Genomic DNA, 27680 nt, shown 5'->3' with positions numbered 1-27680 from the left:
AGAAAGTGAAAATGAAACCTATAGTCGACTACAGAAACGAAGAGAACGGTTAGCAACAGAAACACCTGAGCAACATGATGCCAGGTTAATAGCACAACGTGAGAGACAAAGGCAGCTGGTAGAGTCAGAAACACCTGAGCGTCATGAGTCCAGGCTAGCATCACAACGTGACAGACAGAGAGAGTTGTTAGCGGCTGAAACAACTTACCGTCTTTTGCATTAAAATATGCACATTAAAAATGATATGAAATATCCCGAATAGGTTTTATCAAATGTTTTTTTCTTTATAACAGTTTATTTAGTAACAGACGGTCAATTTATCTGACCCGATTTACTTTTTTTTGTAAGCGTTTATAAAACAGTTAAAAAGGCAAAAAAATGTGGTCAATTTTTCAACTTTTTTCCATACAAATAGTCTTGAAAATTGGCGATTTTGGTTAAATCGCCGATTATTATAAAACTACTGTTATTTACTGGCTGAAGGACGTAGAATACTAAAATGTACGCCTTTGTAGGAGTACGAGTACTGTATCAAATTTCAGATGTAGGGAAAGTTTTAAGCATCTTCAAATATCGTTCATAAACAAGGGTTAAGATAATAGATTTTACCACAAAACCAAAGTAATTTAAGCTCTAATATATTGCCGATTTCTAAAAGTTCATATAAAATTTCCTACAAATGCTGGAATTTTCAAAAAATTCTCACCAGATTGACTTTTTTCTAAGAGTTTAGAAAACTTAAAAATAGTCAATTTTTCGACTCTTTTCATGAAAGTTGTCATGAAAATTGTCGATTTTGGTAAAGTTATCGAATTTTATAAAATTACTATTATTTAATAATAATTGAAAGGTCTAAAATTCGAAAATGTATTTCTTTCCTAATTCATACACTTTGCACCAAATCTAATTATAAAATAATTAGTATAATATCAAATAAACACGTAAAAAGAGCATTTGAATATCTTGCTTAGTATTTTTTATTTAAAGGCCCTTTAATTTTTAAACTTAGTAAAAATAAATGTGTTTATCATAAGTTATGATATTATGTAGTTAAATATGATTTTTTTCTATTAAATAGTTGTAATAAGGATTTTCTAATAAAATTGGTTAATTTGTATATTAAAAAAAAAATAAAATACAATCAATATGTTTAGATGAGCAGCCTATTTAAAAATAAACGTAATTCCGATATTTCTTTAAATTTAATACATTCATTTTTAATACACGGTGTATTCTGTATTCATAAATAATTATTATTGATTTTTACAATGTTATTCGCAAACTAGGGAGAGGGAAATATCACACAATGAACAGAGATGATAGGTGTTACGTAATAGCTTTGAGACTACCGTTCGAGACGTATTAATGCTATTTGTGTTTGTAATTTTGCGACAAAGAATGTTATTAAAGGTAAGGTAAATGTTTTCTTATTATTTAACTATTGTTAATTAAAGCATATATTTTATTTTCTTGTTGTAATATTCTGTTCTAAAGCTTTCCCTGATTTATTTGATCTGACAAAAGTAATATATAACATGTTCAGTTTAATGGCAATCTAAATAAAATCGTTTACTGTCTATTCGTGGCGATGTTTTTGATTCAGTGTGACAATAAGGACTTTGTTGAATATACTAAAATTTTTCGACCGTGACTGGACAATATCTTAGCAAACAAAATAGCAACAAAAAACCATAAATAGAAAAACTAATAATCCAAAGATATTTCCACACAACCTTCAACTTTAGCTTGGAGCTTCGAAACAAAGGCCTTAGTACTTGCGGGTGGGGACCTGCTAAACTAACAAAAACTCTACTACAAATCTTGGTATGAGGTCAGTTTGTGTATTATTTTTATTTCACTTTTATTAAAGTACAGAACAGCTTAGTTGGATTTTTGGAATAGTATTCAAAGTTTCGTCTACCGTGTTCTTTTCTTTGTGAATTCCAGGTCGAGTACGGCACTCTTTTTATTTCATATAATAAAATAAGTAGGGCTATTTACAAAGTTAGCGTTTGGATTTGGCTAATATCGCTTCTGTCGAGCGCATCCGAAGTAAGTCACAACAAAAAATAATTTTAACACAGCGTAGGTTCCTTTATTTCCTTTAAATTTTTTTTATACATTTGGCCAAAAACTTTGTTTAACGACTCTGGGTTATTAAACTACAATGTGTTAAGCCAGAAATTGTTTCTAAAGAGTTATATCATAAGTTTCAGTAAATTATGTCATAGCGTCTTTTTATATGCTCTAAGTGAGTTGGCGGTAAAATATTTATATTTATAACAAATAATGGGCGTCAGGTAATAGTCTCAGGTATTCCATACAGAAACTCTATACAGAAAACTACTCAGTAAGTTTTAATTGCATCCAGCGATCCATTGTAGCTCGCTTGTGCTAAATCTGGAACATATATTTACGGTTTAGTAAATTAGAACAAGCTCCAATTTACCGGTAATATATTTCAACTACTCTGGTCGTGAATATTACTATTAAAAGTTTAATTATTTCGCTTATTTATGTGTTGTTTGGGTTACTGTTTTTAATAATAATTACAATTTTAATTCTGGTGTTTATTAAATTAAGTTTATGATGTTAGTAATTTAATAAAACACGCTTTTAGATGTATCAAAAAATTTTTTTAATAAGAGTAACTTTAACTCTACATATACAGGGTGTCCCACTTAAGATGGATACAAGCCAATATCTTGATTGTTTGTTGAGGGATCTTTTTCATTTTTGGCAGGAGGCTGTATGGCTATAAGACGTACATTTTGCCCAGGGCAAGAAATGCGATACCTCATAGACGTACGTTTTAATGGAGTTTGATATTTTTCGAGTGAAGAGTAAACTACCCTTAGGACGGTATTTATTTCAAATCTAATAAATTATATTGAATCCTCTTTACCTAAGATACTTAAGTTCTAATTTTGATAAATATTGATACAGGGCGTGTCATTAAAAAAAAAAAATTTAGCAAAAAATAATTTAAATTTTCAAAGAAAAATAACTCGGTTATTTTGGAGTATTTGAAAACCGGTAAAGAGAAAATATGTTAGTTTTATCGAGATCTACCAGCCCTGAAAATACTGGCACTTTTTTAAGACTCACCCTGTATAATAACAGAAAATAAAAACTGTTCATTGACAATCTGGACATATGTTATTATTATATAGGGTGGTCCGAACTGTATTCCGGAAACTTCGGCAGCATATTCTGCAGATAAAAATAAATAAAAAAGGTCGTATAGATGTAAAATGTTTAGTTTCGGATATACAGGGTGTAAGTTTCATTTTTATTTCGATTTTTTTCCAAATAATTTCTGAAATAACGTCAATATTTGGATGAAAATTGATGTCTAGGAGTTTTTTGACATGACAAATTTGATTTTGATGTCAATATAACTCCTACTGGAAAAGGGTGTAACATGTACATGTGTTTTAATCAATGACTAAAGAATATAAGGACATGTAACGCCCATATACGGGCTGCAGCAGAATTTGTGACCTTAGAGGCCATTCTTTTGATGGCAAACAATGAGTCATCATTTGGTTACCAGCGACAATTTTAGCGATTTTTAATAGTTTGTATGTAGTAAACTTCGTATAAACTTTATTACAATGCTGATTAGTTGTTCAGCTTTCAAGTGTAAAAGCAGCAGCGATAAAAAGAGCCAGGAGTTACGTTTCATAGGTAAATAAACAGTCCACTCCAACTTTTTAGCGTTTTCTTATTGAATTCCGATAATTATTCTTCAATTTCAATTAACATCTATATGTACTTGATATATGTGCTATACGTCGATACTATAGTTTTGTACCTTTTGTTAACATTTTAATACATTTTTTTCGTATTTAATTAGTATGAGACACCATAGGCGTAGTCAAAACAATTATCAAAAAATATAAATATTGCTTCAAACAGCTAGGTTAAGGAAAATATGTGCCAAGGCACTGTTTGATGACATCGGCACAATTTGCTCTCGGGTGTTATTTGTCCTTGAATTCTTTAAGCTGGATTTATAAATTCGGAAGTTGGCGTTCAGTTGAGGTTCAGTTGCAGTGGGATGTTCGCGGCAGTTGAGGTTCAATATTTTTGCATTTATAAACTGTCAGTTTCGGTTGTAGGTTAGGTTTGGAATTGTGAAAATTTCGAACGTTTTTCTTTCGATTTAAAAATACTTCTGGTATTTGTCAAAGTTCAAACACAGTAATCCACGATTACGCAAAATATAAACATCACATTAACAGAAATAATGAAACAACAATAAGGGTCATTTTCCAATGCATCGGCGTACTGTGCTTCACGTGATCGACAGGCGCTTATTCATTGGCTGTCGCCGAACGTCGCCAGCGGTCGCCAACTGCCCGCAACTGCCGACATAAACATTGACCATCTTTGAACTCCGCTGAACGTAAAACGAACTACCAACTTTTCGACCAATTGACTTTATAAATGCGCGCGTTCATTTCATAGCGTTGAACGTTTTGAACGGCAACTGAACCTCAACTGAACCTCAACTCCCGAGTTTATAAATCCAGCTTTTGTCATTGGTTTTAACTGTTTTGAAGCGTAAAAACTTTTTGTCCATACCTGTATAAAACTACCAAGGAAAAAAATATACATCTCTGTGACTTTTTACATAAAAAATATCTCTTTGTAACAATCGCTAGGAGCAACCGTTCTCAAGATATTTAGAATTGAAATAGTCGACACATGTCATTATTGACAAAAAAATTTACCAACGACCGACTTTTACCAAGAGACCTTTTTTCCGTAAAAAACGTCATAAATGTACATTTTTTTACTCAGTAGTTTTATGCAGGTTCGGATAAAAAGTTATTACTTTACAAACCAGTTACAAATATGTAGGTGGCGCCCTCTATAAATAGGAGTCATATTGACATCAAAATCACATTTCTCATGTCAAAGAACTCCCAGATACCAATTTTCATCTAAATTTTGACGGCACTGCAGAATTATTTGGAGAAAATCGAAATAAAAATTAAATTTCTACACCCTGTATCTCCGAAACTAAGCATTTTAGGACATACATTTATACGAACTTTTTACTTATTTTTATCTGCAGAATATGCGGTCGGAGTTTCCGGAATACAGTTCGGACCACCCTGTATAGAGAGATTGAAAAAGGACAGAATAAATCTATTTCCAAAAAAAAATAATTTTTCCAATTGAGATGAACCGCCTATTTAAAAATAGACATATTTATTTAAATTCAAAACATTCATTTTTAAGACACTCTGTATACATAAACGAAATTATTGATTTTTAAAATATTATTCACAAACTAGGGAGAGGGAAATCAGGCGACGAACAGAGGTGATATTTGTTAGATAATAGCTTTTAGACTACCATTCGAGACGCATTGATATTGTTTTGGTTCTTGAGTTCTGTGACAAAGAATGTTATTAAAGGTAAAGTAAATGTTTTCTCATTATGTGACTAATGTTAACTAAATCATATTATTTTGCTTTCTTGTTGTAATTCTGTTCTAAAGCTTTTCCTTATTCATTTGATCTGACAAAGACAATATATAACATGTGTATGCAGTTAATGGAATCTATTTATGCTGTAAATAATTTCAGTTTAAAAGTAATCTAAATAAAATCGTTTACTGTTCCTTCGTGCCGATGTTTGTGGTTTGTGGGAATAAGAGCCTTGTTGAGTGTACTAACAATTTTCGACCTTGCATGGGCGAATATCTTAGCTCGCAAAAGGGCAAACAAAAACAATAAATAAAATAATTCATAGAATAACTTACAATTTATCAAATTATAAGATATTGGCACCAAACCTTCAACTTTAGCGTCGATTCCGCAACAAGGGACTTCGTACCTACGGGTGGGACCCGTTAAACTAACAAAAACCTCTTCAATTTTGAACGATATAAATGTGGCATGTTTTGAATGTATTAAACTATAAACCTAGGTATGAGGACAGTTTCTATATTATTATTTCTCTTTTATTAAAGTTCAGGACAGCATAGTTAGATTCTCTGGAATAGTGATCATGGTTTTCTCGGCCGTGCTCTTTTACATGTGAATTCCAGGCAGAGTACGGCACTCCTTTCATTTCATTTAATAAAATAAGTAGGGCTTTTTCCAAATTTAGTGTTTTATTTACATAACCTATTCTCCTCAAATTTCCCATAATATTGCTTCTGTTGAGGCGCATCCGAGGTAATCACAATAAAAAAATATTTAACACAACGTAGGTTCCTTTCTTACTTTTAAATTTCTTGTTATACAGTTGGCCAAAATATTACCTCTTCAACTTTGTTGACGAATTTGGGTTGTTACACTACACAATTTTAAACTATACGCCATTTAAAAATCATTTTTACTCAATATAAAAATAAATTATAACCTTTAAGGCCAACTGGTAGAAGCGCCATTAAAAAGTTAAGACCTTTTTTTTCGATCGTATGGTATATGTTCTTGTAACTGAAAACTTCTTAAACCTACTAGTTTTCAAAATGCTTTTTTTTAATTAGTTAGTAAACTTATACACAGAAAACCCGACTTATTAAAAATATATCTCCTGCAAAAAGTTCCTCTGAACTACAATAAGCTGCCATGTACAAACCTCAAAGTTTGTTTTCTTTCAACAACTCCAGTACTTTCACGAACAATATTGTTCCAAGTCCTCAATATAAGTTATTTCCCGTTTTCTAACTGTACGAGAAGAAAACTTACCCGAAATTTTAATTCAACTCAAATTATTTCTCTATCGATTTCAAGTATTACAAAAGTAAGTTTTATTCGATTAAAACCATAAAAAGTATTTTAATATAATTAATCCACAAGATTTCAAATCAAATTCAAATGTGTCAAATAAAGCGTCAAACAGAACTGTCAAGGATCCCCACCCTAGAGTCTAGAGAATACATAGGTAGCATTATACTTCTTCTTTAATATTTTTATTCAAAGTTCATTATAAACTTGAAATATTAGTATTTTAATACGACTAAGACGACTATAAGACGTACATTTTGCCCAGAGTAAGAAATGCGATATCTCATAGACGTACGTTTTAATGGGGTTTGATATTTTTCGAGTCAAGAGTAAACTACCCTTAGGACCGTATTTATTTCAAATCTGATAAATTATATTGAATCCTCCTTACCTAAGATACTTAAGTTCTAATTCTGATAAATATTGATACAGGGTGCGTCATTAAAATAAGGCATTTTTATTTTTATTATTATTTAAAAAAAAAACCAAACCAAACCAAACCACTGGATCTTCTGTGGATATTTTTTCTTGTAAATTTAATCTACTACCTATGTTGCGGTATTGCCAAGAAGTTATATTTTTAGCTAAAAACTAAAAAAAATCTATTTTTTTCAAAAAATTCCAATTTTTCAAAAATTTTTTATGCAAAAAAAAACTTTAGGATCGTGTTTCTGGGGTCGAAATATACTACCCCTAAAAATATTTACACTTAATGAAGACTCACCCTGTATAAAATTTTTTTCGTTTTCATTAACTTAATATCTTTAACTATATTTGCGATTTATTTATAAAATGGTTCCATTTATTGAGGTATTAAGTAATTGGAGGTTTGGAGATTAAAATATCAAAGCACAGTGGCTGGTTGGAACGAATACAGCAAAGCATATTCTGGTTACACATTTATTCAACCGCGAGATACGATCTGTTTAGGTTTAGTGGCCCTAAAACCCTGCTTTCGAATGAAATTTACCATTCAATTAGGCAAATAGAAAACTCGCTTTATATTACCGTAATAATTCAATTAGCTTTTGCAATGATATGTAACAATGATATGGTAAGCTAATAATATGGCGTATATACAGGGTGGTTGTTAAGCACTTTGAAAAATGTTTAGGTAGGCATATATTTTAGATTATTTTGAGACAAACACACTTTTATGTTTTCTATTTTCTTTTTGATCGTTTATTCAAATTATATAATAATTTTAGCAACAAGTCATTTTAAGCCCATTATTTTATACATTGAACTGAAATGACTAAATTTAAGGAGTTATTATTAATATTTATGTTAATATGAATGTTTTAATTTATATCACCAAAGTGGAGATATACTGTGTGATTGAAAAAAACGGCGTCAGAGGCAGCTGGGAATGACAATCGATGAAAATTTTGGTTTGGGAAAAATTTAGATGTCATTATAAAAAATTGACATAAATTTTGTCAAAAATTAACACTAAAATTATAGAAAGATTAAAATAGGATAGAACGTTTACAAACGCACAAATCTATTTCCAAAAAAAATATGTTTTCTTGAATTTTAATACCGTTTCAAAATAATATTTAGCCGATATAAAAATAAATTACAACCCTTTTTAGTGTCAACTGACGGTAACTACCATTAGAGAATGAATGTCAAATGTATGACGTCTAGGTCTAGGTCTTGACCTTGCCAAAATTATCATCGATTTTAATTCCTTTTTAGTGTCAACTGACGGTAACTACCATTAGAGAATGAATGTCAAATATATGATGTCTAGGTCTAGGTCTTGACCTTGCCAAATTGTAATTCCCCAGCCGTCTTCGACGCCGTTTTTTTTCGATGGCATGGTAATTATTTTTATACTAGTTGGAGCCTGGCGCATCCGCCACGACATGCGACATCAGGAAAAAAAAATATTTTTTTTTTAATTAAATGAAAAACAAAAAATCCGGCGACGACAGGTTTTAGAAGAGCATATTAGAGCTATCTTTTAGTAAAAAAAGCAACTTTCTAGAGCAAGTCGTTACATCAGTAGAGACGACGCGACATAGATAAACATTAGCATTTTATATATGTAGATTATGAAGAATTAATTTAAAAGAAAAGTGAATCATTTCCAATAAATTTGGGAAAAAGAATTATATTTGGATTGGAAAATCTAAATATAATCGAATTAACGATGTTATATAATCATGATTATGTTTCCGGTTTATGAAGAAGCTTTGTTTAAGTCTTGTATGTTTGCAGAGTAAATATTTTGAATGCGAGAGGGTGTAATAGATTATGTTTTGTTTCAGATTTGTGCGAGAATCAACAGAAACTGCTCCACACCCTATCTGCAAGCTCTGGATTAGTTTTGGGATCTTTTCGACCGGATATTTGCTCATCGGTTCAATATCTGAACACTTACTTCAATACGACCTTATTATTATGGAACTGTCCGAAGGTAAGGAGCACAATAACTAATTACGTAAAGTAAATAGACAATACAGAACAGATTTTCAATATTTTGAATCATTTTGTCATTATGAAATTATTTTAATAACATAGACCGAAAAAAAACGGCGTTAAAGATGGTTGGGGAATGACAATCGATGATAATTTTGACGAGGTCAAGCCGTAGACCTTATTTACTCGGACCGTGCTCTTCTCAAATTAATTGGCGCTTACTGCCAGTTGGCCTTAAGAAGGTTGCGATTTATTTTGATATTGAGTAAAAATGATTATTTTTAAGTGGTTTCTATAATTGAGGAGCAGACTTACTAAATGCATTTTGTCCATTTTTTAAGATTTTAAACCAAAGGGGGCCAAAAAATGTCCTTGTATGCTGTGGACATACTGCTGTCTGTCATTGCCAGATGAAGAGTATTTTTTTGTACTACAACTTCTCTATTTTTTGAATAATACTACTTAAAATAATGAATGGAACTACGACTAGGGACTATGTAGTTAGGGATACGGATCGTGGTAGAAGAAAAATAAAGATAGATTTCACGTATAAAGGACAGTCAACAGTTTTTTTCTTTTTTTTTTCAGATATCATCAAAACTAGATTTTTGACATGTAGCTGTACTATTTTTATGATTTTTTTTATCCATTTTTCGAGTATATATATCCAAGTTTTTCTTTGTTTGCCAAAATTCGAAAAAATGGATAAAATACACAGTGGCGTAACAACAGACTCACGGGCCTGTGTGCAAAAAGTTTGCCGGGCCCCGGTAAAATTTATCAAATTAATTTTTATATAGTATTATTTATTACTGCAACACAGAATATGTAACCCAAAACATATAAAATATCAAATAAATAAAAAAATAAATAAAAACAAAACCAAAAACAACAGCAAAATTAACTAAATTAAAATAAACAATGAACATGTCAAGATTCTTTTTTCCTTGCTTTAGCATGGGCGAAAGTTGACACAATATTACCAATGTCTATTGTACGAGTAACTTCATTTTCTATTGAAATAATTGCCAAAAAAAGTGGCAGTTTCGGGCACCTCTCGTAACTCAGCTGCCTTATCATCCCCTTAATACAACCATTAGGTAACCAGAGTTTTTGTGATTTTGAGTTAACTAGTTTGGCCAGTATAATTTTTCATGCTCTTTTTGATGCTACAACTAGCTTAGTTCTAGCTCTATTCGATGGTACAGAAATCCAGTGACAATACTGCAAATTTCCCTTTTTGTCAGATTTAATGCTCTAATGAAAAATCACATATTTCCAGTTATTTTTATTTTGCAAAATAAAAAGAAAACACAGCTACAAAATTGCACAAGAACAAGTATAACGTAATAAGTTATTTTCGCGATAGCTTGTGCTAGTTAAGTAGTTAAGAAGACATGTGATAGATAGGACTTAGTTCGGGATCGCCCGATTCTGCTTGATTCGCGATAGCATGTGATAGATATGGGAAAGCGGCCCGTGTGCTTCGCACACACGGCACATCGATAGTTACGCCACTGAAAATACATCTAGAAAGTCTGCTCCTCAATTTGTGTTAATTTTCAACACATTTTGTGTCAACTGACCTCGGGAAAAGAAATTGACCTCGCCGATCGATTGTCGTTCCCAAGCCGTCTTTGACGCCGTTTTTTTTTCAATATACAATACTATCCAATAAAATAGATATTAAAAGTTTTTTTTACGAAGCTCAGATTTTGATTATTTTAAAACTGTATTTGTGGAAACGTTAAAATTCAGGATTTATTTTCTGGTTTAAACTTATTAATTAAAACAGAACAAAAGTACAAATTCCTACAAAGGACCAACAAAAGGGATTTTATAAAGCTTTCCTGTCGTGTTTTCAGGGCTTAGCTGAAGAAGAAAAAGAACAAGACGAAGATAACAAGAAGATCCTGCATTTGGGACCGACTATATCCGATATAGCTGGAGGATTTGCCAATGTGGTCGCCGATATGAAGTGGAAGTCCGTTGCGATAATTACAGTCGGTAAGAACAAGTATCTTTACTCTCGAATTTGTTCTAATAGTGCAGTGAATAGATTCAATTAATCAAATGAGAATGATATTGTCTATTTTATTTGAGAGACATAATTAATTTGATTAGAGTTTCTTTTGGTGCGAAATCGTATAATTAAAACTGCTCATGATTTGCTCACTCTCATAATTTGTTAACCACATTTTTTTACCTACGATTTTTTCTGTTGCGTCCCCCTTTCTTAAGTTATAACTCTGATGAGTCCCTGAGACTGTATGATAACCCTGAGACTGTATGATTACAGTCTCAGGGCTTCGACAAAAGCCTGTAACTGAGACGATTTTATAGGGGTTAGTTCTCCATCTCCGGTATCAGTAGTACCAAAGTTTATGTCACGAATGGTTGCCGTTCCGGCACACTCAGTGATAAAGTGTTCCGGTTTTTCCCCACAGAGTCTGCATTTGCCGTTGTTTCTTAGCTTCAATCTACTGAGGTGTTCATTGAGGAGACAGTGTCCTCATAAAATCCCGTGAATTAAAGGAAAATTTTTAATATTTTCCGGTAGGAAGTCTTGAGAAATTTTTCGAGTATCTTAGACCGTTGTAGGATTCCAGTTCCAGGTTACGGATGCAGTCTTCCAGGTTTTTGAGTTCCGCTTTAAGTTGGTTTTCACTTGAGAAGCAGAACGGTTCTGGTCCAGTTAATGGAGTGTTCGCTTTTTTTCTAGTTAGATCGCTAGATTATTCAGTAGCTTATTATTTCTTTGTCAAATTTGTTTAGCTTCTCTAGGCATTCTTTGATCAACTTCTAATTGATGGTTACTGAGTTGATCGCTTTTAAGCCTGCTTGAGTATCGGATAAGATGACTCTATCTTGTTTGCGGTAGTTCCTATCTAAGCTAAGTTGTACGCATCTTTTGATAGCGTAGATTTCTGCATGAAGAATGCTGGGATAGGTGCTCATTAATTTAAAATATTTAATTTTTGACCCAAATACTCCTAATCCATACTATATATCTCCTGTTTCTGCTTTGGTTTTGGAAGCTTCAGTATACCACATCATTGCTCAAAGTTGTTCATTCTCGGTAATGTCATCAGCTAGGAGTAGGAGTAGTGGAATTTTGAGGGTGTTCCAAGCTCGTGAGCTGACAATTTCCCTAGTACCTACTGTTTCCGTCAATCATTCTAATTATTATCGCATTGATTTATGTATCTACCTGACAATGTGCAGTGATGTTAGCTGATGATCACCTCCATTGCTGCTGTTAGGCAGGTTTTTACGGCTCCTGTGATGCAGATGCATAATATCACCAATAATTATAAACAACACGCCCAAAATTGACACAATATCGATTGAGAGTTTTGTGTCGAAAGTCACAGTTAGGTTTAAACTTTAACGTCAGACAAGAAATTCAACGTGATTTTGGCATTTAAATTTCACGTCGTCGTGGCCTTTAAGAAGAAGCATTACATTTGAATTTTTAAAAAATTATTTGATTAAATAACTAACTCTTATTTGCTCACAGAAAAACAAAAAAAAACGAAAAATTGCTTATAGTCTTTTGTCAGTATTTTTTTTGTTTGGATAGGAAAATATTATTATATGAAAATTAATTGAAAAATAAAAAAAATATGTTTTTTTAAATTTATAGGATAAACACTTCCTTTATTACATGCTATTTGTATTTATTTGCTATATAAACGGATTTAGCTTCAATTTGATTTTAGGAAGTCTGTTTGCGAATTTAATTAGGTAACTTTAATTTCTTCTCTACTGTTTATTGTTGAATAAGTGGCAATATTTGGGATACAAATAATTAGATTTTCGTTATTAAGTTAGAGATTAAATATTTACACTATTTCATTAAAGACATTTCCATTAAGTTGTTTTAAGGAGCATTACTAACATAAATAATTTTTAATTAAAAAGAACATTTGATGTTTTTTTCACATGATACAGATAAGAATATTAGTCATTAATTAAACTATTTTATTTTAACTTATTTAAATATCTGCAATATTAAATATATATATGTTTCTATAAAATAAATGAAATTTTTATTGTTTCTACACAAAAATCACATTCTAATAAAAAAAAATTGTAAAAAATAAGATATACAGGGTGAGTCTTAAATAAGTATAAATATTTTCAAGGCTGGTAGATGTCCATAAAAGAAACATATTTTCCCTTTTTCGTTTTTCAAATAAATCCAAAATAACCGAGTTATTCTACTGTGAAAATTTCCAAAAAAATGATTTTTGCTAAAATATTGAGAACCACTGGATCTTTTCTGGATTTTCTTTCTTGTAAATGTAATCTACTACCTATGTTGCCATATTATCAACAAATTATATGTTTTAACTAAAACCTTTAAAAAAAAATTCGCGAAAAAAACCTCAGAATCGTGTTTCTGGGGTTGAAATAGACTACCCCTAAAAATATTTGCACTTATTCAAGACTTACCCTGTACATTAATAATTTTGTTAATTATATTTACGTTATTATGAAAGATACACCGTTCGTTCTCACAGCATCAGCAAACTGTCGAAAACAGTTAACCGAATTATCTATGTTTTTCGTTTATGACATATGACATATCTATGATTTGGTGTGATCAACTACATGTGACAAGTTTCTAACTGTTTTGGATGCTTGTGAGAACAAACCTATAAACAAACATATTTATTTAAAATGATCCTTATTGCAAAAACAAATTTATGATATAACTGATTTAGTTTAGTTTGAAAAAAAGATAAAACAAAATAATGAAGAACATATTAAATTACATAAAATATTGGTTGATATAAAATATATTATAAACTCACCGGCAAAAAAAACTGGGCCACTAAAAACTAGTCCCAATTTCAAAGTTGGATTTCTTGCGAACCACTCATTAGATTTTGATGATTTTTTTTAAAATTGTAAATTAAATCGTTCTTAACGGATGCTAGTCAGAAATTTTTATTCCGAATTTATTTTGAGCATATACAGCGCACAACAATAAGACGAAGTTTTTTTCCAGAACTTTGTAACACCCTGTAGGGTGCAGCAGCTGTAGTAGCTATTGCTAAAGCAAGTCACATTGTAGCCTCATCTTTTGTGAGCATTTTGTTTTTTTAATCACGACATTATCTCTCTTTTTGTTGGAGATATGTTGCTTTAAAACGAACGTCTCGGAAAAATGCTTCGCAGGCAGAAAATTTTATGTATAAATAATCAAGGCGACACACGGTGGGGTATTAGCATGAAAAAGGTGATCGAAATTCAAAAAAGCAAATGTGTTTAAGATTTCCCAAAAAAAGATAAATGATAAGTTAAATCATGTCTGCCATGAATGGTGTTGCTATGGGTGTGTTTTGTAGCATACATTTGTTTCAACGAAACGTCAAAGTTGTTACTTCTCACAGATAAGAGGTAAATGGCTAAATTTTATGTTTAAAATTATAAATTGTTGTTGTTCTTGGGCTCTTTTTACTTTTATATTATTGTTTTGATTGAAAATGGCTCAGCAAGCTGCAGGTATGTATTCTACAAAAACGTATTATTTATTTTGATATTCTCTATACTAACGATTTTTTTTGCAACTAAAAGTTAGGCGTTCAGAAAATTTGATTAAATTTGTGACATTTTTATTATACTTAGATATTTAGTTCCGCATTTCGAAGAATTCAGCATATTGTCTATATACGTTTTACTTAGTAAACATTGGGCTTTCATACAGTAAAATAAAATACTACGACTTTTTGCGACTTTGCTGATAAAATGAGAAAAACATTCTTGGTTTCCTCTAATTTGCCAATCAGTGATATACTAATGCGAGGTGTAAACCGCGATGGCATTGTTGTGTACAAAGCGATCGCATTAGTGCCATTAGCAGTATAGCACAATTTGGCATTAGTAGCGACTTTAGTGGTACGGGCATTGCTCGCGGATCAGTCGTCGCATTAGTAGTATTAGTTGCGATATTACTACTGGCATTAGTGGCATTGACCGTGGAAACACTGGAACAGTGATTTTTTTTTCTTTTTTTAGAATCGACGAATTATCCTTTGTTTTGTTCATATTATTTCCTCTTTAATTGAAAATAGCAATAATTTATATAAGGTCTACATAAAAAAATTTCGATCAATTATCTGTGTCAAATACCCCTGTGTGACATAGACGAAAACGGATTTATGAGTATTTGCAATATGACAACAACGGTTGTCAAATTAAAAAGTGCCATTATCTGTGACGGATGTTGCTCGTATTCTGGTTTTAATTGAGGATGGTCGAAGTCAACGTTATGTGTCCGATACCCTGGGCATACCTCGAACAACAGTCCAGGATGCCTGGAATCGGTATATGGAAACGGAAAATTTCACTAGGCGAGTGGGTTCCGGAAGAAAACGGAAGACAAATGCAATTGACGACCGCTTTATTGTCCAAGACTTCGTCGAGCACGTCTTCAGTTTACGCGTTTACATGTGAACTGGTTTGGTCGCGGTTTTGCCTGCAAAGGATTTTTCCGAGACGTTCGGTTTAATGCAGCGTATCTCCAATACAAACAGAGATAATGTCGTAATTAGAAAAACAAAATGCTCACAAAATATAAGCCTACAATGCGATTTGATTTAGCAATAGCTACTATAGCTGCTGCACCCTACAGGGTGTCACATAGTTCGAGCAAAAAACTTCGTCTTATTGTTGTGCCCTGTATATGCTCAAAATAAATTCGGAATAAAAATTTCTGACGTAGCATCCGTTAAGAAGGAATTAATTTATAATTTAAAAAAAAATCATCAAAATCTAATGAGTGGTTCGCGAGAAATCCAACTCTGAAATTGGGATTAGTTTTTAGTGGCCGGTTTTTTTGCCGGTGAGTGTATAATAAAACATTTCGGATAAAGTAAAATTCAGAAGAAATTAGTATTCAGAAAGTTCATTAGAGATAATAAAATATATTTTATGTAATTAGTTTTTATTTTATCCGAATTTAATGATATTTTTATAACGTGATGAATCCAGTCATTCCATAAAATGTAGGTATATAAAATGAAAATATTTTATGGATATCTATTCGTAAATATATTTCTATTAAGACAACTTTTCAAATAATCATATTCTCTAAGCGCCTCAGAGTATATTGAGTCGAATAAAAATATCGAAAACTACTAAAAATATTTCACAACATTCAGAGAAGAATAATTCATATAAAGCCTGTCCAACGAACTAGGGAAGATTTTGACAGGTTTCATAAAGAAATGGGGGAAATTTTAATTTACCGGTAAATTAAAATGACAGATAAGAAGTGTCACTGTCAGGTATCTCCTCGTTGGACAAACTTTCCTTATTTTTATTGTCCAGTAACATACACTCACCGATATGAGAATCGGGCACCTTAACATTTTCAGGTATTTTAAAGTTTTGTATATTGTTTATAGTGGACCGATTTTGATGATTTTTAAGAGATTTGTAGCTAAATTATTTGACTTCTTAGTATCTTTTCTAAATTAAAAATGAAAATTTCCATCTGTCTTCACTTTTTCTCGATAGTTTGTCTTTTGGTTCATCTAAAAAGCTTTATTTTTTTGGAAATATTCGCTTTTGAATAACTCACCAACATTTTTTCGTAATTTTTACATTAAACCCATTGCTTTACTTTTGGTCCTACTGTCTTTAAAAAATCATATTATTATTGTCTGTTGGGCAATTACTCTACCAGACTGGTTTTACGATCAGAAGTTGATCTCTACCATGATCAATTAAAGCAGCAGTAGCCTATACTTCTGAACTTAAAACCATTTCTATATAAATATCAAAATTTTGACATTTTATCTGAAATTTCGTGTTTGATATCAATTTATAGGTTTTTGGGGTCGACAAATTTAGTGATGATATTAAAATTTTAATACGACACATCTACTAAGATGCTACCCCAAACAACCCCTCAAATTTTTTCTTTTATACATCCCTTCCCCAACAAACCCTGTGTACCAACCTTTATACTAAAATATAAACTTCTATTTATGTTCATAATATTTTATTTCGCATCAAACGTATGAATAAAAACCACTTGAAAATTAAAAATAAGTTAACATTCTAAATAAAAATAACATTTTAATAAAATAAGTTAATACACTCTATTAATCGTTTTCAGAACAATGTCCTTCACACGCACATAGCTGTGTACACCGAAGACGGTTTTTTACACATTTACATGCTGAACACCGTTGTTTGCAGCTACAAGCGATTAGTTCCTCACAGCTTTTCACAACATCTGGAATGGTAGACCACAATGGCTGAAGTCCGTCGTTAGTTTTTTGCCATCCCCAATAATCAGGCAATGGAGCTTGACAGTCTTTTTCCAAGCAGTTTTTCAATATAAGGACTTGTAGACTGGCTCGCCTGATATGTTGAATCAAAGCATTTTGCGTTGGAGGTATATTCTCAATTGCCCTATTTTTTTATGAAAAGGAAACGTCTACACTCGTTAACAGTACTCACGGGTGAAGTCGCACCATATAATAGAACCACAAATCTTTCCATAGTACGCAAAATATCTTCATCTGGATATCTTCCCATAAGCAGTTGTTCAAAAGCCGAATTACATGACACAGTATCGCAACTTGTTATAGAATGAAATATTGGTAGATATCTGCAAGTCTCCTGTGAAAACTGGGAACATAAGCCATGGATGCTAATTAATCTTTGATGTTTCCCAGTTCTAAAACCAATCCAGAGTTGTTGAATGTTTTTAATTTTAAAAAATGTTGACACTGCAATGAGAACAACATCTGAATCCACCGTTCGAATGGTGACGCAGTTGTGGCCATTATCGACTGCATGTTTAGCATGCAGAAGAAGGCGACCGTCTGATTCTTCATGCCACGATGGCAAAATATCTGAAATATCCAATTCTGCTGAAGAAGGCATTACTGATTCTTCGAGCGTATAGACTATTGTTTTTCCAATAAAAGTTTCGCTTGTTAGCTGTTTTGCCAAAAAGCTAAATAAATAATAAATATGAATAAACCTAAAAAAAAGTCTGAGTCTGACATTGAAACACTAACAAATAATGTTAAGCATTAATAAGATGGGTAAGCCATAAAGGTACGGTTGGTAATATATCCATACACTCTGTAGGTACTAGATACTTAAAAATGGATCGACAAAATTCAAGATTTGTCAAAATCGGGCTGGGTATTTTTTACAGATTCTTCCAAATAAAATTTTAATACCGTCACTAAATTTTTTGATCCCAAAAACCTATAAATTGATATCAAACTCGAAATTTCAGAAAAAATGTGAACATTTTGACATTTATGTAACAAAATGGCTGCCATATAATTAAAAACAGTTGAAAATATTTTCAAATAAATTATTTTTGTATAGAAAATAAAATTAAAATGGATTTTTACAAAAAAAAAGTATTTCTATGCCTAAGAGCCGTTTTTTTGACCCCCCGCTTTAATGACGTCATATCAGTGGTGGGGGGTCCCAAAATTCTGGGGTCTGGGGCGTTTTTTGATGCTTGGTATATGTACTATCCATATCCAAAAATTCAAGTTCGCCGCCATAACTGAAATATTTTTATGATTTTCAGAGCTATCCGACCCCACATGCCCGCTACTACTAGTAAACGTCAATAAACAATAATAATATGACTTTCCAATGAAAGTTACATTACAACAACAATAAAAACAATTTCATAAGGGTGTTGATGATGACCCAAAAACAAATGCATTCTTTTAATTCGAAAATTGCTGTAAATCGTTACTGTCTTATTCAAAATCAAATATCTACAACATAAATAAAGCTACTGATATGAGTTAAAAAACATACTATCCAGAAGAGATGTACCTAGATAATAAAATGATTAATAAATTTTTTCTTCGTTAACATATAACACAGGGTGTTTCAAACTTTCACCGAAACAATTTTGTTTGAAAATGAAAACAAAATCAACATTTTGTTTTCATTTTAATGTGGAACAATATCGTGTAGCGGTCTGTAGATTCAATTTAAACTACATAATTTGTTTTTTAACTCGATATTTCGTTAATTTTTATTAACTTCTTCAGGAGTAACTACAATAATAAATATAAAGAGACGAGATTAATTGAATGAGATATTAAAAAAATAATTGAATTGAGAAATAAATTAATTTATTATTGTAGTTACTCCTGAAGAAGTTAATAAAAATTAACGAAATATTGGGTTAAAAAACAAATTGGTTTAAATTGAATCTACAGACCGCTATCTGATATTGTTCGACATTAAATTTAGAAGTACGGTCGAGATTACTACTATCACATTTTGTTTTCCCTGGCATATTTTATAGATGAGAACTTTCATTTTTAATTTAGAAAGAGACACTAAAAAGTCGAATAATTTAGCTATAAGTTGCTTGAAAAATCATCAAAATCGGCCAACTAAAACAAAATATATTAAACATTAAAATACATCAAACTTTTAAAGTGCTCGTTTTTCGTGGCGGTGAGTGTACAACAAAAGTTATTGTATTTTTTTCTGTAAAGTATATTAACGACAGTTTTTGCTTATTAAAGAACCTCTAATGACACTTTTTCGGGAAAGTAAAAGCAAACTTTAACTAGAAGAATGGAGAAAATCTGTCCAATTAAGAAGTTTTGTGATAAAAATAAACTGAACTTGCCCGAATTCCATTCTGTTCTAGCTCGTTAAATAACCGACATTTCAGCTTTCTCCAAAAGGTCCAATTAATGTTAGATGATATAACGAAAACAAAAATAGTCGGTGAAGCTAATAAAGAAGTTTTAATATAAGAAATTTATAATTAAAGAATAAAGAAAATGAAAAATTTTACGTTAAAGTGATTTTAATTTTATGAAATATAAAGTTTCTTGTAGTAATTATTTTGAAAATATTTTATTAAGAAATATGGGGAAACACAATAAATACAGTACGTTGATCCGTTCTATAGCTACGGGGTATCCGTCAGGGGGGAAACAAAATTCTCTGTTAGTGAGCAATACTTATACAAAAATTTCAAAAATACCAAGTCAGTTTTATTTTTTTCAACGTTTTTCCACGTAAATGAGACATAATCTGTATAAAAATTAAAAAATTAAGATAAAAAAAATATAAGAAATCAACAAAATCAGGCAAGTATTTTAGCGATAACGACTTCACTGTTCTCTAAGCTCCGTCTACTACCGATTTAATCGTAAAAAATAAAAATTCCGGGTACTCAATGAAGCTTAAACATTGTAAAAATTGTAAAAGCCTAAATTTAGCCTCTCAGTAATATTAAATTATTTTTAAAGAATATGTAAAACTTTATACGTGAAATTTTTTTCCCCTATTCTTTTTTTGCTCACAGATTTCGTTTTTTTTTGCAGATATAGGGATTTCCATTGTTATTTTTATGTTTTATTCTCCAACGTTATGTACTCATGTGGAAGCTTTGCCTTGTCCAATTACACTAATTACTTTAATACTTTTATCTTTGTTGAATTTTTGTTCTCCTTTTGACATTGGCCACAACGGCTTTGTCGTGGTTTTCTTTTTTTATTTTATTTTTGTTACCAGAAAAGAAAATGTGTAAATATTTGGAAGTTGAATGTCAGTCAAACATATTTCGGATGTTTTTTGTTGGAAATGTTATACTTTAATTTTGTTGATTTTAAAATGTCAGTCATATACCTTAGTATTATGAGTAGGTGTACAATATGCTTTGCAAATTTAATTTTCTGTTGAAAACAAAGAAGACACTTTTAAAAGTGTATAGAAAAGTGTCATGCTGTGTTACGTGGTAGAAAGGTCAAAGTTTCAAAGCCACCCACATTATAAAGTTTTTTCAAAACTTCATTATATGTTAAGGAACATAATATACAGGGTGGTCCGAACTGTATTCCGGAAACTTTGGCAGATAAAAATAATTAAAATAGTTCATATAAATGTATGTCCTAAAATGCTTAGTTTCGGAGATACAGGGTGTAGAAGTTTCATTTTTATTTCGATTTTTTCCAAATAATTTCTGAAGTAACGTCAATATTTGGATGAAAATTGGTATCTGGGAGTTTTTTGACATGAGAAATTTGGATTTTGATGTCAATATGACTCCTCTTTGTAGTGGGCACATGTGTTTTAACTGTTTTGGATATTGAAGAGCAATACATTTTCGTCTGTACATGTATCAAACTACTGAGTGGAAAAATATACATTTCTGCGGTATTTTATGTAATAAATGTCTCTTGGTAAAAATCGTTACGAGCAACCGATCTCAAGATATTTAGAATGGAAATAGTCAATACATGTCATTATTGACAAAAAATAAACGTGTTAAGTAGATAGTTATTTGAAATGAGATAAATTTGGGAATTTTTATTTTTTTTAATTATTCATAAATTTTTCTTCTAAAAAATGATGATAAAACAGTTTCTGTTAAACTTTTGGCACAAAAACATTTCAAATTTATGATTTCAGTCTAATAATTATTTAGTCAGCATGTTTAATTTATGTCAATGATGTATCTACATACGTATTGGTAATTTCGATTCCAAATATCTCGAGAACCATTACCCGTAGCGATTTTTACCGAAAGACCTTTTTAACGCAAAAAACATCGTAAATGTATATTTTTTACATTTTTTACTTAATAATTTTATACAGGTAATGACGAAAACTTATTACTCTTTAAACCAGTTAAAAATATTTAGGTGGCGCCCTCTACAAGTAGAAGTTATAATTGACATCAAAATCAAATTTTTCATGTCCAAAACCTTCCCGACACTAATTTTAATCCAAATATTGACGTTACTTCAGAAATTCTTTGGAAAAAATCGAAATAAAAATGAAATTTCGACACCCTGTATTTCCAAAACTAAGCATTTTAAAACATACATTTATACAAACTTTTTTACTTAATTTTATCTGCAGAATATGCTGCCGAAGTTTTCGGAATACAGTACGGACACCACCCTGAATAGTAGCTTGAGGCTATATTCCAAATTGTAAAGAAAAAGTATAAGTAGCAATATAAAGAAAAGAAGGCTGTTGAAATATATTTTCTTTATTAATACAAACAAAAAGAATTAATAAAAACCATCATAACTTAGCTCTGAATTTTATAATTAAATTATTCTTTTTAGATATTAACAGCTATTTATATTTTTATGGTCTCACTTTATTGAATTTTTCTTTTTTATTGTTTCGGTATGATAAACCTTTCGTGATTCGATTTACTGCAAAAATTTCTGTCTCTGTAAATATTTATTTTCAATCAGAGGTTTATTCGACCCAAAATAGACATCGCATGCAACTGATATTATTGTTTGTTCGATATCGTATTATATGAAAATCAATATAACTAATAATTTTGTTCCTTTTAAAATATTTAAGTACCTAACTTATCGTGAATTTTTTATACCTTTGTGGGCAGTTTATAAATTTAAAATGTTGGGAAAGTCAAAGAATTATTATCAAAGAGTTCTGGAAAAACCAAAGGATTTCCTTGATTTATGTAAGAACAATCTTCGGATTGTCACGGGTTCTTCTGTCAGACACGACATTCCCAGAAAAGTCGTAATATATGTACAAATTCATTTACCCACTAGTAGATATAAAAAGCATTTTTGGTAAACTCTGTCTCAAATAGTTTCTGAAAAATAAAATTAATTTTTTTAAAAGGTCCGATTAAATTTATATCTCCGAAACTAAAGTTCCAAAAAAAAGTGCTACTATATCTACAAATTCATTTACCCACTAGTAAATATAAAAAGCATTTTTGGTAAACTCTTTCTCAAATAGTTTCTGAATAATAAAATTAATTTTTTTAAAAGGTCCGATTAAATTTATATCTCCGAAACTAAAGTTTCAAAAAAGTCCTACTCTATCTACAAATTTATTTACCCGCTAGTAGATATAAAAAACATTTTTGGTAAACTCTGTCTCAAATAGTTTCTGAAAAATAAAATAATTTTTTTAAAAGGTCTGATTAAATTTATATCTCCGAAACTAAAGTTTCAAAAAAAGTCCTACTATATCTACAAATTCATTTACCCACTAGTAGATATAAAAAGCATTTTTGGTAAACTTGTCTCAAATAGTTTCTGAAAAATAAAATTAATTTTTTTAAAAGGTGCATATTAATAGGTGTCACGAATACTCTCTCCTCAATGAACACCTCAGTAGATTAAAGCTAGGATAGAACGGCGATTTCAGATTCTATGGGGAAAATAGAGAAACACTAGAAAACCTCATCACTGAGTGAGCCGAAGCGATAACCATTCATTCCATAAATTTTGGTGTTAAACTGATACCGGAGATATAAGGTTGATTCTCACTATACTTTCCGTTTCCATTTCATATCTATTTCATATCCGTTCCGTATTATACGTAAGCTTCCGTTCCATATCAGTTTATTTTAAAAATTTGTATCTTTTGAAAAAGGTAATAGATCTAATTAAGAGGTGAAAGACTAAATAAATATCAGCAAAATTTTAACAGCTGGTACAAATGTAAGAACATGACAACGCTGTTTCCGATACGCTTCAGTCCGTCCGCCAAAAAAAATGTATGGAAGAAAAGGATATGGAACGGAAGGGAAATGGAACGTATAGTGTGTATTTTCCTATTTCTGTATATGATATAATTTTATGTAAACGGAAGGGAGCTGATATGGAAGGTATAGCGAGAATCAACCTATAATCTCTCTGCTAATCTAAATATAGTCTGCAATGTATTAAATATTCGTATCAATATATGGTGAATCATGTACAAGCAGATTATGATCAATTTAACAGCCATTTGAAGCAAGGATTTAATTGACTAAAAATGATCCATCCATATAAAAGCACACACACGAATTTAATCTAATTCAAAGATTAAATTCAAATTACTAATATTTTGATATTTTTGGCAATCTATAAATCCGTCTGAAAATAGGTTCTGGGTAAAGATTGCTTGGTTGGTTACATTAATAAATCTGTCTCTTCGCTCAGATTTTGCCGATATTGATCCGATTATGATGTAATTAATCCTTTTCTTTATCTCCCCATTTTCCACTTTTCTTCGGGAAATATTCGCTGATTAAATAAAAAAACTACCTCAGTCTGTATTTTCAAAGTCACAAAAAATATATTAGTTTTCTGTTTAATCTCAGTTTTCCTTCAGAAAGAAAAGGATTTCTTTAATGTTCTAAAAATTTTAAGATTTTCTATAATTGTGTTTGTATTTTTTACAATTTAATATAATATGTACTAAGTTTCATGGTAATGAAACTACATGAAAAATGGTTTACAAATTTTAAAATATGCTTTATAAAATAACTTTTATAATAAACATTGCAAGTTAAATAAAAGCTGATAAAAAAAAACAAATGAATTTGTCTATACCGGGTGCGTTTCAAAAGTGGCTCACCCCTCTAACTTTTTTTATTTTTTTAGATAAAAAAACGAGATTTGGTATGTTAGTATATGACATAAATTAGAATTGATTGACATATTCAATTGTTTTCGGTCACTTCCTGTTTCACCGAAAATTACTACAACTTTTGATTTTTAAATGGCACACTCGGTATTTTTAGCCGACCATACCAACAGGTATAGTAGGCTAATAGGCAAAAAATTTTTTTTTAATTTCACTCAAAATTTAGTTAGAGTTATTTGGGTCATAAATGACCTAAATACAAAATATTTTCATTGGGTCTGTCTGTCTGTCTGTCCGTCTGTCTGTAACAAGATAACTCAAAAACCGCTAAACGGATTTTAACCAAATTTGGTACAAAAATACTGTGGCACCCGAGAATCTGGCCATTAGTTTTTGGTAGGGGTGGGGGGTTGGTAAGAGGGTATGGGAGGGGGTTAAAAATTTTAAAAAATCGTATCTCCAAAATTACAGTAGCTAGCGAAACGCGGTTTTCAATATAAGATTAGGAGTAATATTTTTGCAACAAAATTTGTAATAACATCAAAATCAGTCAAAGTTGCAGTTTTTGAGATAATTGAAACTAAAAGAACTGCCTACCAACTTTTTATTAAGATATTTTAGAGTGGGCGGCTATACGTGCCTCCCGGCGCCAATTTTTTTTACTTAATTCGATAGAAAATGACACTCTGAATCGAAAGACATATCATATGTCAACTTTTGATATAGTCGCTTAAAAACAAATTGCATTTTACATTTCAATCTAGAGTGCCATAATAGCTGTGTTAAAAACACTATTTTTTAATCAAGGAGCCTTGGAAAAATAGATTTAATCGTGTAATGTTTTAGTGTCTTGTCCTGGTCGGTTCAAAGATGCCCAAATCGTATTTTTAACCATATCTCATTTTTTTTCATATGGAACAAGGGTGGCTCATTAGCATATTTGGAAAAGCATTTTTTTACGAATAATTTGATACCATACACTTGGTATTTCGAGTCAAATTGTCGTTATGAACCGCATATTATAATTTCAAATAAACCATATGCGAACATATCAAAAGTTGATATATGATATGTCATTCTATTCAGAGTGTCATTTTCTATTGAATAAAGTAAAGAAATACTCAGGGTGCCATTTAAAAATCAAAAGTTGTAGTCATTGCCGGTGTAACCGGAAGTGACCGAAAACAATTGAATATATCAATCAATAATATGTCAATCCTAATATATGTCATATACTAACGTACCAAATTTTGTTTTTTTAACTAAAAAAATAAAAAAGTTATAGGGGTGAGCCACTTTTCGGACGCACACGGTATATAGTGAGTCTTAAATAACTGGTAATATTTTCAGGGTTGGTAGATCTTGACAAAAGAAATACATATTTTTCCGTTTTTCAGATATGTACAAAATATCTGAGTTGTTTTATTTTGTAATTTTAAACAATACTTTTTCTGCTTAAATTTTGAATTTAATATGCTGTCTATGGTGCAATATTATTAAGATGGTATATTTTTTAGCTGGAAATAAAAAAAATCCAAAAAATGTTCTAAAGATTTAAAATTTTTAATTTTCTTTTGGCACAAAAAACTCATAAACGGTATAAACAAAAAATTCAGTCATTAGTACTACTACTAAATAAAATCAATGGTCGTTCTAGTAACATGGCATATAAAAAGCATCATAATTAAACTTGTTTTTGGAAAATATCAGCACCATTTTCTAAAGCGGTTAAAAGTTTCAGTTTGGTTTTAAATTTATTGCCTTAAAAGTGACCCAAAAATCATTTATTATCTTAAGAGGATTCACCAACGCCCCTAACTCGAAAATATATAGCTGTTTGCTTCGTTTGTTTTGTGCTGAAAATATGTTTGTATCGCCTTGACTCCTTATACCGGGTGCTCTCTCAAAAGTGGCTCACCCCTATAACTTTTTTATTTTTTCAGATAAAAAAAACGAGATTTGGTATGTTAGTGTATGACATAAATTAAGATTGATTGACGTATTCAATTGTTTTTGGTCAGTTCCTGTTTCACCGGAAATGACTACAACTTTTAATTTTTAAATGGCACCCTCGGTATTTTTTTTTACTTTATTTGATAGAAAATGACATTCTGAATAGATACCATATGTCATCTTTTGACATTCTCGCTTAATAAAAAATTGTATTTTAAAATTCAATCTAGAGTGCCATGGCTATATTAAAAACACTAATTATTCATCAAGGAGCCTTGGAAAAATAGATTTGATCGTCTAATGTTTTTAGTGGCTTGTTCTGGCCAGCTAGAAAATTCTCAAATCGTATTTATAATCATAACTCAATTTTCTCGAATGGAACGAAAGTGGCTCATTAGCATATTTGGAAAAAGCATTTTTTTACTAATAATTTGATACCACACACTTGGTATTTCAAGTCAATTTTTTTTACAAACCGCAAGTTACAATTTCAAATAAACCGATATGCGAAAATGTCAAAAGTTGACATATAATGTGTCATTCTATTCTGAGTGACATTTTCTAACGAATAAAGTAAAAAAATACCGGGGATGTTATTTCAAAATCAAAAGTTGTAGTCATTTCCGGTGAAACCGGAAGTGGCCGAAAACAATTGAATACTTCAATTAACCGTAATTTATGTCATATACTAACGACCAAATTTTGTTTTTTTAACTAAAAAATAAAAAAGTTATAGGGGTGAGCCACTTTTGAGAGAGCACCCGGTATAATTGCCAAATAAAACACTAATTCACCAAAATACAATAAAACCCCTTACTTTTGCACTGGACGCCGAGTTTCGCTACCGTGTTAGCATCAATAGCAGATGATTAAAACTAAACTAATATCTACAAATTGAGAGATTATATAATCGCTTAGTTGGCTATAGTAATAAAATAACTAATAAGGATTCCGGATTCTGGTTCATATTTTTACTCATAACTTGTATGGATACGAAGAAATGTTTCAATATTTTCTATTTATATAAATGTAGTTTCCGGCTATATTGTGACATATTAAATCGTACTTTTAAATACAAATAAAATTCCATATTCTTTTTCTTTTTAAAATGTATTTTATATCCACCTCACCACTTTTCTTCCTCATAATATTAAATAATAT

At 30.8% G+C, this 27680-nt stretch overlaps 1 protein-coding gene across 1 annotated transcript in view; it reads left to right on the top strand.

Moving 5' to 3' along the window:
- The window catches only part of LOC115881481 (retinal guanylyl cyclase 2), a 197655-nt gene that overhangs the window by 48420 nt on the left and 121555 nt on the right, over window positions 1–27680 (top strand). The window contains exons 3-4 of the mRNA XM_030898974.1: window positions 9029–9177; window positions 11045–11186. Of these exons, the coding sequence (XP_030754834.1) occupies window positions 9029–9177; window positions 11045–11186 (291 nt within the window). The remainder of the gene's footprint in view (window positions 1–9028; window positions 9178–11044; window positions 11187–27680) is intronic.

Source organism: Sitophilus oryzae, unplaced genomic scaffold (assembly GCF_002938485.1).
Source record: "Sitophilus oryzae breed Bouriz unplaced genomic scaffold, Soryzae_2.0 scaffold_172_pilon_pilon, whole genome shotgun sequence".
In the NCBI taxonomy this organism is placed as follows: Eukaryota; Metazoa; Arthropoda; class Insecta; order Coleoptera; family Curculionidae; genus Sitophilus; species Sitophilus oryzae.
The sequence above is the reverse complement of the archived record's forward strand: the minus strand, read 5'-3'. Positions and strand labels throughout refer to the sequence as shown.